This window comes from Mytilus edulis, chromosome 9 (genome assembly GCF_963676685.1).
Source record: "Mytilus edulis chromosome 9, xbMytEdul2.2, whole genome shotgun sequence".
Taxonomy (NCBI): Eukaryota; Metazoa; Mollusca; class Bivalvia; order Mytilida; family Mytilidae; genus Mytilus; species Mytilus edulis.
In genome coordinates, this window is record NC_092352.1 from 5110893 (window position 1) to 5124167 (window position 13275).

Sequence of the window (13275 nt, forward strand, 5' to 3'; positions counted from 1 at the left end):
AATCCTATTCAAAAATAGGGAGATATATATGCAATCATATAAGAATTATTTATTTATTGATATTTTCTTTGTATTCGCGACTTTATTTTATTTAAATAATTTAACATGTTGGCATGTCGCTGACCTGTACATTTTTTAGCCATTAATGTTCACTTTGACAAACTTACTGGAAAAGATCAGCAGATAATTAAATATTTTCTGAGATTTTTCAAACTCTAAATATATATTTTGTCTTGTTAAAATCCACTTTAAGTTTTGTAATATGATCTATAAGAATAATAAATAGGAATGTATTATTAGATATATTTATCCGGTCAAAGTATTATGTAAACGTTACCAAATGTGTTTGTCATTACAATTCTATGGATGGAAAGGGCGGAAACAAACAGATGTCCCTTTTTATATGGCACAATAACGTTGTAACGATTTACACAGCAAAATGAATAGATATTTCATTTGGTTCTCTGGTAACACAACTCGCATTATGGTGAACGACTTATACCTTTGGTCTTTCTACATGTCTAGAATAATAACAGATTTTAGAAACACATATAAAAGCTTAATAAAAAAATATATATGGCGTAAGAGATATTGCAGTTAAAACCTAAAGGTTGAAAATAAACTTATTATAGAAACAAGGTGTAACATTGTGTAAGTCAGGCTAACACTTCGTTAATAAAATACTCACCACTGACGAATGACCCCAAAAAGGTTCAAAGTTCCAAATAAAGTAAGAAATTGAGTAGTATTGAGGACCCTAATTCCAAAAGGTATATTTTTTCTATATGTCTCGTACATGCAAATCAAGTTTACTGAGTGAATCAAACATATTTACACTTAATATTCGACCATGTTCTTATTACATCCCTTAATCTTGGTGACAACCTAGACTATCAAATTTGCATAATCAGTAGATCTCTATATTTAGCGATTTTAAAAGTCATGACGATATAAACTATAGAATATCAAATATCTTTTAAACAACTACTTTGTGAGATATCTTTTATTAGTAAAAGATATCTCACAAAGTAGTTGTTTAAAAGATATTTTATATTCTCATAAGTAATATAACAAAAATACCGAACTCCGAGGAGATTAATAAGATATCTAATTTACTTTATCAGATATCTTTTTAAAGGCTGCAATGGACTATTTATATAAAACAAACAGCTTGCCATGGACTCTCTCAGAACTCAAGTATTGTAAATAAATTCGTCATTGATACCAGGATTTAATCCTGTATTTCGCCAGACGCACGTTTCGTCTACAAAAGACTTATCAGCGACGATCGAATCCAAAAACGTTAAAAGGCCAAATAAAGTACGAAGTTGAAGAGCGTTGATGACCAAAATTCCTAAAAGTCCTGAATGTGACAATTTCGGAAGGAGGCGATTTATGATACCGGGCTTTGAAGCTTCTACGCAAGACGCGAGATTCGTCTACAACAACTTGTTAGTATTGCTCAAATATGGTATGTCAATTGTCAAATGTAAGTTTAATTGTTAATCAATTATTGTTTCTGTTTCGGTTCTACTTTCAACTCATCTTTAACTGTTCACAAACAGACTTGATACCGTTAATAGTATTGAATAACTTTTCTATTTATTTCATTGTACGGTTATATGAGTGAAGAAAATTTTAACTTATGACGTGTAAATATGCCTGCTCAAAGTGTTTTAGTCCATCAGAACTTGTCTAAACTTATTACGGTCCTCAACCTGGAACAACGCCAAGACTGAAAAGACCATGTGTTACTTAAGAACTACATATCCTATTTTTATATTTGAGAACCCACTTTTGTAACATAAAATGTTAACAAGTTTATTTACGCCTTTATAATTATTTAAAACGATATCTAGGCTTCTTTTCATGTTTCACTTTTATTGGATATCAATAAACGTTTGATGGTTCGTTATTACAAAGTAAATAAAGAAAAGCAAACTTTGAATAAACCATTTGGTCTTGACAGTTTCTTATAACTACAAAAACGTAAAGGAATTAAATATTTTCCTTATTTTAAAACAAACAATGAAACGTCAATTAGAGACTGTCAAGAATAAATCTATTAATTTTTAGTAACAGACAATGTCAACTTTCAATAAATGTATGCATACAATGTAATATCGTCTGATTTGAAGCTTGTGATTGATTACATATGCATACAATGAAAACATATAACTATAACCCCTAGTCCCTTCTTCGAACTTTGCTAAATTTTGAAAATTGATTAAACGAATACTTCTCGTGAAATGTTATTGAAAGATGCAAATTATATAACATTGTGGGGGGTATTTCAGTTTCTAGGTTAGATAAACAATGTTTTTTAAATAATGAATTATGAATCTATAATACTAAAATTACGAGGTCCAATTTGTCAGCCGTCATCGGGTAAAAACGACAAATCAAAGAATTCAACTCTATATAGAACTAATATAGGACAATGGTGTAGATTAAAAATTACACCACTCCAGACCCTTTTGTTTTCCACATAATTAATATTGCCAATACTTAACAAGTTCCGGGTCGAATCCGATACCGATACCAATAGTATATTCACCTGTTAGCTATTACCTTATCTGTACGTTCCGCATTTGACAGGCGCACCACCAAGCGGTGTATTTAGGATTTTGCTATATACACGGGTCATAATCAAAGGGATGACACTACTAAATTCTATCATTGTCAAATTGTTCCCTATTGTAGTTTTATTCAGCAATCAGCAACTTTCTAAGATAACTAATATAGGACAATGCTGTTGATTAAAAAATACTCCATTCCTGGATAGCCAGGACCTTTTGTTTTCCAAATAATTAATATTACCAATAATTGATAAGTTCCAGGTCGACGGGTTCAAACAGAAAGATTTGAAAGCAAAAAAAAAAAACTGTGTTTCTTATAATCGACATGACTTTATCAGATGACAATACTAATTACTAAAATAAGGCTTAGGCATAGTTATATACTTTAAGTCAGTCACGGACCCGCGATATCACGGGTGTCTACTTGTATGTATAACGATTATACACAGCACACTGTTCAAAGGCTAAAAATAGCCCAACTCGAAAACAAACTAAAAATGTCATGTACATAATACAAAATCAAGAGACAAACAACTGTGTGTACCTTGTAGACTTCCTATGACGTTTCATAGTCATGTTTACCATGTTTTTGTAAACCTTCAATGAGTGTTCGCCTTATGATTATTGTTAACATTTCACATGCGTGTTTACCATGTTTTTGTAAACCTTCAATAAGTGTTCGCCTTATGATTATTGTTTTACATGTTGCTTTGTTAACCGCTGATTCATTAGTATCATTCTGATTTGTGAACCTACCTTGATCGTTCGCCTCATGTTATTTAGTAAACTTCTCAATGAGGTTTACAGCATTAATACTTCAAAAAGAGCATTTACCTGGTATGGTTTTGTTACATCATAGGTGTGCTTAGCTTATGTTGTTTTGAAAATCTCGAAATAATCATTTGTCTCTTGTTGCTTTGTAATATTCAAACTATCATCCGTCTAATGTCGTTTTGTAACTTTCTGTTTGATGTTGGTCTCATTTTGATTTTGTTAACGTTTAACTCGCACTTCTCATATTGTTTTGTAAACTTCTAAACATAGTTCGCCTCAGTATTATCTTAAACATCTATGAGCGTTTGTTATATTATTAAGCGTGCATTTCTTTCTAACACATACAATTCAAACGGCTAAGCACGCACACGTTTTGATTATATGTTTCTAACATACGATTGCAAAGTTAACATAGACTTTGACAAACTGTGCACTCGCTAAAAATGCGTTTACCGTTTGTCATTCATCTTTTGTTATTACAACGCTACATTTGTGTCTAACTTCAACCTGATTAAACGATGTATTTGTGCATTTCTTTCTAACCAAAATTTTGTTAACGTTGTGTGGCGTTTGTTGTTGTTTTCTAAACGTTACAAAAGTAATAACAAATACTTCGTTTAATCAGTGTTTACTGACTCTGTTTGAACTTTCAATAATGCATGCACATGTTGTTTGTAAATAAATGTTTTACAAACTTTGCAAATGTATGCTAGAAACAAATGGTCAAAAAATGTGCGCGCTTAGCCGTTTGCATCATTTGTGTAAGATAGAAATGCACTCAAAATTATCACGAGGGTTTTCCTCAATTCATTTCGAACAAAAGGCATGTACATTCGTCTGTTGTAATCTTCTCGTTAACGTTTATCAATTATGTTTTGTAAAATTCTAATTTGCATTTGTCTCATGTTTCTTTGTAACCCTTCAACGAATGGTCGTCTCATATTATTTTTAAACTTCTCACATGCGATCGCCTATGTTGTAGTCTTTGTAAAACTACCTAAACACTACTTACATAATTGTTATTGAAAAATTGGACCAACAGAACAGTGGTATTGACGTAGACAGTGATAATGATCGTACGTTTATTCCATTGAGTAAACCATGGTTTTTCAATTCTTATCAATTCAAAATGTTCTTAGCAAACTCGAGTTATTGTACAATAGCAAAGAGTGAAGTCCAGTCGTCGTAATACATGTAGCTTTAAGTCACTGTAATTCATTTAAGTGCAATTTTTCAGTATATGAATGCTAAATAAAGCTTTCTATAATTTTATAATTTACTATATCCTATGGTAAATAATTCAAAAACTTTAATATACAATTGAAAACAGGAACATGTTTTATTAAAGGGACATCTCTATAAATAGTGAAACCACACCCCATCGGTCATGATCAATAACAGAGAAACCACACTAATTGGTCAATAACATGTAAAAGTTCGTTAACGACCGGTTTTCTGGTCCGTTTTGTTCTATTAATGACCGATGAAATTTATAACCGAAGAATAAAGAATGTTAAGTGGCCTTCTTTTTAATCAAGAGCAGCTAATTCGTAACCGATATGAAATAGAAAACAATAAACATCGTATAAACGTGGATTAATACCACATAAAGAAGCTACATTGTCAACATAAACAAAAATTAAAACTTATAAATTTAGTAAAATGTTGTTTGATATAAAAAGTTAAGTCTTAAGATCAATAATCCCATGCTCTCTTTTTCTAGCTCTTTCTGAAGCTACAGTAACGACAACATGGACCGCTTGGGGATCATGTGGAAAAATTTCTGAAAGTTTAGATCAAACCTGCAGAGGAACAGAGAAACGAACAGGAAAAAGAGTGGACACTTCAGATAAAAAAAAAACAACTACAACATCTCTGTCCCAATCAAGAGGCTGTTATCTTACATCTGGTGAGTCATAACAAATAATTGACGAAAGATATCAAATGTACAGCGAACACAAACCGTTGCAAAACAAACTGAAAGTACAATAGTCTATAAAAAAAGTGAATATTAAGCAAAAAAAACAACCAAAAAAAAAAACGAAAAATAAAAATCACATCAAAGTCTGGAGTGCTCTGGTAGGGAAAGGTAAATAGATCCTGACACACATGTGGCAACCATCAAGCTGTTCAATGTAGGTTCAAATTTATCTTTGTGGTAATTTGTTTTAATTCGAATTAAAAAAGAAGAGTGTGTGACTGCGATTAGCAAATTCGATTCACATTCGATTCGAATTCAATTCGAATTAAATGTATGTGTAAACGAGGCATTAGTTTGGAATCGGATGAACAGTTGAGTAGAAAGTGTGCTATGCGGTATCGCTTTTGTTTATTGTTGAAGGCATTGTGGTGACCTTTAGTTGTTAATTTCTGTGTTATTATATGACTTGTGGAGAGTTGTCTCTTTGACAATGTTACCACATCTTCCTAATTTTACATTTAAACGTATAATTTAAAATGCAGCGATCATTATACTAGTATCAGATATATAAACATATTATAGGAACATTGTTATCCTACACGAAAGAAGATAAGGAGTAATGTTCTAATCAAATACTTATAATTTCTGCATTAGAAATAGTTGATGGCGGTTACACAGCATGGAGTGAATGGGATGATTGCTCACAGAAGTGTGACCAATCAACAATGAGACGAAGAACATGTCATAATCCAACACCATGCAATGGCGGGCAAGATTGTAGTCAGTTTGGAAGAGATGAACTTTCAAAAGATTGCGGTGAGTGATTTAAAAAAATCAGATGTCGTTGGATATTAAAAACAATTGTTTTCAAATGCTGAGAATTAAGCATACAATTCTGAAGATTTTCCAATTGCCGAAAAGGTAAATTTCTCTCAAACGGGTATTAGCCTTTTTGATTGTAATTTCTTCTTTAATTCAAGAATAAAAGTATTCCAAGATTGTATTCACAAAAGAAAGAAAACGTTTATAAAATATCTTTAATAATCGAGTTAAAGTTTATTGTGGATTGGATGCAAACCAAAATGCATAAACTTTCTGCCATATAATATTTATATGAAAAGATTTTGCACGATTTAAAAAAAAATTGTAAATCAAATTTTGTTTTATAAATTATCTCTCTAAAGTATTGAACAAATAGATATTGTTCATTGTTTTATGTCAACGTATATATTGTAAATCATTCTTTGAAAAAAAGAATAGTTCATAACGGAGCAAACACTATAATCACATTGAAAGTGCTCGATTTGAAAATTGATTTTCTATCATTTTGTGACAATAAAGATTTTGCCCGCTGACAACTACTTTGTAATTCACAATTTAAAACTAGTTTAAAATAACAAGACGACATTGAAAACCCCGTTTTGACATTCACCGTTAGAAAACATTGATTTTGACAAAACAGTCACCGATAGAAAAAATAATTGACTTTCACACGACATTCACCGATAGAAAACATCACTGACTTTCATACGACATTCAGCGATAAAGAACATAACTGACTTTGAAACTACATTCAACGATAGAAAAAATCATTGACATTGATACGACATTTAATGATAGAGAACATCATTGACATTGACACGACAATCACCGAAAGAAAACGTTACTGACTTTCATACGACAATCATCAATAGAAAACATCACTGACTTTCATACGACAATCACCGATAGAGAACATCATTGACTTTCACACGACATTCATCGATAGAAAAAAACCAATGGCTTTCATACGACATTCACTGATAGAGAACATCATTGACTTTCACACGACATTCACCGAAAGAAAACATCACTGACTTTCAAACGACATTCACTGATAGAAAACATCACTGACTTTTATACGACAATTACCGATAGATAACATCACTGGCTTTCATACGACCTTCACCGATAGAAAACACCAATGACTTTCATACGATAATCACCGATAGAAAACATCACTGACTTTCATACGACATTCACCGATAGAAACCATCAATGACTTTGATACGACAATCACCGATAATAATACACCACTGAGTTTCATACGACATTAACCGATAGAAACCATCACTGAATATCATACGAAATTCAACGATAGAAAACATCAATAACGTTGATACGAAAATCACCGATAGAAAACATCAATGACTGTCATACGACACTAACCGATAGAAAACATCACTGAATTTCATACGACATTCAACGATAGAAAACATTAATGACTTTGATACGACAATCACCGATAGAAAACATCAATGACTTTGATACGTTATTCACCGATAGAAAACGTTACTGACTTTCATACGACATTCATCGATAGAGAACATCACTGACTATGCAATTACATTCAACGATAGAAAACATGAATGACTTTGATACGACAATCACCGATAGAAAACATCAATGACTTTGATACGTTATTCACCGATAGAAAACGTTACTGACTTTCATACGACATTCATCGATAGAAAACATCACTGACTTCCATACGACATTCATCGATAGAGAACATCACTGACTATGCAATTACATTCAACGATAGAAAACATGAATGACTTTGATACGACAATCACCGATAGAAAACATCACTTACTTTGATATGACATTCACCGATAGAAAACGTTACTGACTTTTATACGATAATCATCGATAGAAAACATCACTGACTTCCATACGACATTCAGCGATAAAGAACATCACTGACTATGCAATTACATTCAACGATAGAAAAAATTATTGACATTGATACGACATTTAATGATAGAGAACATCATTGACATTGACACGACAATCACCGAAAGAAAACGTTACTGACTTTCATACGACAATCATCAATAGAAAACATCACTGACTTTCATACGACAATCACCGATAGAGAACATCATTGACTTTCACACGACATTCATCGATAGAAAAAACCAATCGCTTTTATACGACATTCACCGATACAAAACATCACTGACTGTCATACGACACTAACCGATAGAAAACATCACTGAATTTCATACGACATTCAACGATAGAAAACATTTATGACTTTGATACGACAATCACCGATAGAAAACGTCACTGACTTTTATACGACAATCATCAATAGAAAACATAACTGACTTTCAAACGACAATCACTGATAGAAAACATCACTGACTTTCATACGACATTCACCGATACAAAACACCAATGACTTTCATACGAAAATCACTGATGGAAAACATCACTGACTCTTATACGACAATCACCGATAAAAAACATCACAGATATTCATGCGACATTCAGCAATAAAGAACATCACTGACTTTAAAACTACATTCACCAAAAGAAAAAATCATTGACATTAATACGACATTTACTGATAGAGAACATCATTGACATTGACACAACAATCACCGATAGAAAACGTCACTGACTTTCAAACGACAATCACCGATAAAAACATCACTGACTTTCATACGACATTCACCGATTGAAAACACCAATGACTTTCATACGAAAATCACTGATTGAAAACATCACTGACTCTTATACGACAATCACCGATAAAAAACATCACAGACTTTCATGCGACATTCAGCAATAAAAAACATCACTACCTTTCATACGATAATCATCGATAGAAAACATCACTGACTCTTATACGACAATCACCGATAAAAAACATCACATATGTTCATGCGACATTCAGCAATAAAGAACATCACTACCTTTCATACGATAATCATCGATAGAAAACATCACTGACTTCCATACGACATTCAGTGATAGAGAATATCACCGACTATGCAACTACATTCACCGATAGAAAAAATCATTGACATTGATATGACATTCACTGATAGAGAACATCATTGACATTGAAACTACAATCACCGATAGATAACATCACTGACTTTCATATGACATTCACCGATAGAAAACATCACTGGCTTGCATACGACAATCACTGATAGAAAACATCACTGACTTTCATACGGCAATCCCCGATAGATAACATCACTGGCTTTCATACGACATTCACCGATAGAAAACATCACTGGCTTTCATACGACAATCACTGATTAAAAACATCACTGACTTTTATACGACAATTACCGATCGATAACATCACTGGCTTTCATACGACATTCACCGATAGAAAACATCAATGACTTTGATACGACAATCACCGATTAAAAACATCACTGACTTTCATACGACAAAACCGATAGAAAACATTACTGACTTTCATACGACTATCATCGAAAAGATAACGTCACTGGCTTTCATATGATATTCACCGATAGAAAACATCAATGACTTTGATACGACAATCACCGATTAAAAACACCACTGACTTTCATACGACACTAACCGATAGAAAACATCATTGACTTTGATACGACATTCACCGATAGAAAACATCAATGACTTTGATACGACAATCACCGATAGAAAACATCACTGACTTTGATACGAAAATCACCGATAGGAAAAATGAATGACTTTGATACGAAATTCACCGATAGAAAATATCACTGACTCTCATAAGACACTAACCGATAGAAAACATCACTGAATTTCATACGACATTCAACGATAGAAAACATCAATGACTTTGATACGAAAATCACCGATAGGAAAAATGAATGACTTTGATACGAAATTCACCGATAGAAAATATCACTGACTCTCATACGACACTAACCGATAGAAAACATCACTGAATTTTATACGACACTCACCGATAGAAAACATCATTGACATTGACACGACATTCTCCGATAGAAAACATCATTACCATTGACACGACATTCACTGATAGAAAACATCATCGAAATTGATACGACATTCACTGATAGAAATCATCACTGACTTTCATACGACATTAATCGATAGAAAACATCACTGAATTTCATATGAAATTCACCGATAGAAAACATCAATGACTTTGATACGACATTCACCGATCGAAAACATAATTGACAATGACACGATACCCACCGATAGAAAACATAATTGACATTGACACGACATTCACCGATAGAAAAGATCATTGACATTGACACGACATTCACCGATCGAAAACATAATTGACAATGACACGATACCCACCTATAGAAAACATCATTGACATTGACACGACATTCACCGATAGAAAACATCACTGTCTTTCACACGACATTCACCGATAGAAAACATCAATGACTTTGATACGACATTCACCGATAGAAAACTGGATTTACTTTGACGCGACATTCACCTATAGAAAACATCATTGCTTTTCACACGATTTTCATCGACAGAAAACATAACTGACTTTCACACGACATTCACCGATAAAAAACATCACTAAATTTCATACAACATTCACCGATAGAAAACATCAATGAATTTGATACGATATTCACCGTTAGAAAACTCGATTTACTTTGACACGACATTCACCTATAGAAAACATCAATGACTCTGATACGACATTCACCGATAGAAAACATCATTGCTTTTCACACAACATTCACCGATAGAAAACTTCTTTGACATTGACACGACATCCACCGATAGAAAACATTAAAGACATTAACAGAACATTCGCCGATAGAAAACATCATTGACATTGACACGACATTCATCGATCGAAAACATAATTGACAATAACACGATATCCACCGATAGAATTTATCATTGACATTGACACGACATTCACCGATAGAAAACATCACTGACTTTCACACGACATTCACCGATAGAAAACACCAATGACTTTGATACGACATTCACCGATAGAAAACTCGATTTACTTTGACATGACATTCATCTATAGAAAACATCAATGACTCTGATACGACATTTACCGATAGAAAACATCATTGCTTTTCACACGACATTCATCGATAGAAAACATAACTGACTTTCACACGACATTCACCGATAGAAAACATCACTGACTTTTACACGACATTCACCGATAGAAAACATCACTGACTTTGATACGACATTCACCGATAGAAAACTCGATTTACTTTGACATGACATTCATCTATAGAAAACATCAATGACTCTGATACGACATTCACCGATAGAAAACATCATTGCTTTTCACACGACATTCACCGATAGAAAACATAACTGACTTTCACACGACAGTCACCGATAGAAAACATCACTGACTTTCACACGACATTCACCGATAGAAAACATCATTGACTTTGATATGACATTCACCAATAGAAAACATCACAGACTTTTGATACGACATTCACTGATAGAAAACATCACTGACTTTTATACGACAATTACCGATAGATAACATCACTGGCTTTCATACGACCTTCACCGATAGAAAACACCAATGACTTTCATACGATAATCACCGATAGAAAACATCACTGACTTTCATACGACATTCACCGATAGAAAACATCAATGACTTTGATACGACAATCACCGATAATAATACACCACTGAGTTTCATACGACATTAACCGATAGAAACCATCACTGAATATCATACGACATTCAACGATAGAAAACATCAATAACGTTGATACGAAAATCACCGATAGAAAACATCAATGACTGTCATACGACACTAACCGATAGAAAACATCACTGAATTTCATACGACATTCAACGATAGAAAACATTAATGACTTTGATACGACAATCACCGATAGAAAACATCAATGACTTTGATACGTTATTCACCGATAGAAAACGTTACTGACTTTCATACGACATTCATCGATAGAGAACATCACTGACTATGCAATTACATTCAACGATAGAAAACATTAATGACTTTGATACGACAATCACCGATAGAAAACATCAATGACTTTGATACGACATTAACCGATAGAAACCATCACTGAATATCATACGACATTCAACGATAGAAAACATCAATAACGTTGATACGAAAATCACCGATAGAAAACGTTACTGATTTTTATACGATAATCATCGATAGAAAACATCACTGACTTCCATACGACATTCAGCGATAAAGAACATTACTGACTATGCAATTACATTCAACGATAGAAAACATTATTGACATTGATACGACATTTAATGATAGAGAACATCATTGACATTGACACGACAATCACCGAAAGAAAACGTTACTGACTTTCATACGACAATCATCAATAGAAAACATCACTGACTTTCATACGACAATCACCGATAGAGAACATCATTGACTTTCACACGACATTCATCGATAGAAAAAACCAATGACTTTCATACGACATTCACCGATACAAAACATCACTGACTGTCATACGACACTAACCGATAGAAAACATCACTGAATTTCATACGACATTCAACGATAGAAAACATTAATGACTTTGATACGACAATCACCGATAGAAAACGTCACTGACTTTTATACGACAATCATCAATAGAAAACATAACTGACTTTCAAACGACAATCACTGATAGAAAACATCACTGACTTTCATACGACATTCACCGATACAAAACACCAATGACTTTCATACGAAAATCACTGATGGAAAACATCACTGACTCTTATACGACAATCACCGATAAAAAACATCACAGATATTCATGCGACATTCAGCAATAAAGAACATCACTGACTTTAAAACTACATTCACCGAAAGAAAAAATCATTGACATTAATACGACATTTACTGATAGAGAACATCATTGACATTGACACAACAATCACCAATAGAAAACGTCACTGACTTTCAAACGACAATCACCGATAAAAAACATCACTGACTTTCATACGACATTCACCGATTGAAAACACCAATGACTTTCATACGAAAATCACTGATGGAAAACATCACTGACTCTTATACGACAATCACCGATAAAAAACATCACAGACTTTCATGCGACATTCAGCAATAAAAAACATCACTACCTTTCATACGATAATCATCGATAGAAAACTTCACTGACTCTTATACGACAATCACCGATAAAAAACATCACAGAT

At 33.1% G+C, this 13275-nt stretch overlaps 1 protein-coding gene across 1 annotated transcript in view; it reads left to right on the forward strand.

Moving 5' to 3' along the window:
* The window catches only part of LOC139489454 (uncharacterized), a 67926-nt gene that overhangs the window by 20235 nt on the left and 34416 nt on the right, over positions 1-13275 (forward strand). Inside the window, exons 2-3 of the mRNA XM_071275785.1 lie at positions 5077-5262; positions 5929-6090. Of these exons, the coding sequence (XP_071131886.1) occupies positions 5077-5262; positions 5929-6090 (348 nt within the window). The remainder of the gene's footprint in view (positions 1-5076; positions 5263-5928; positions 6091-13275) is intronic.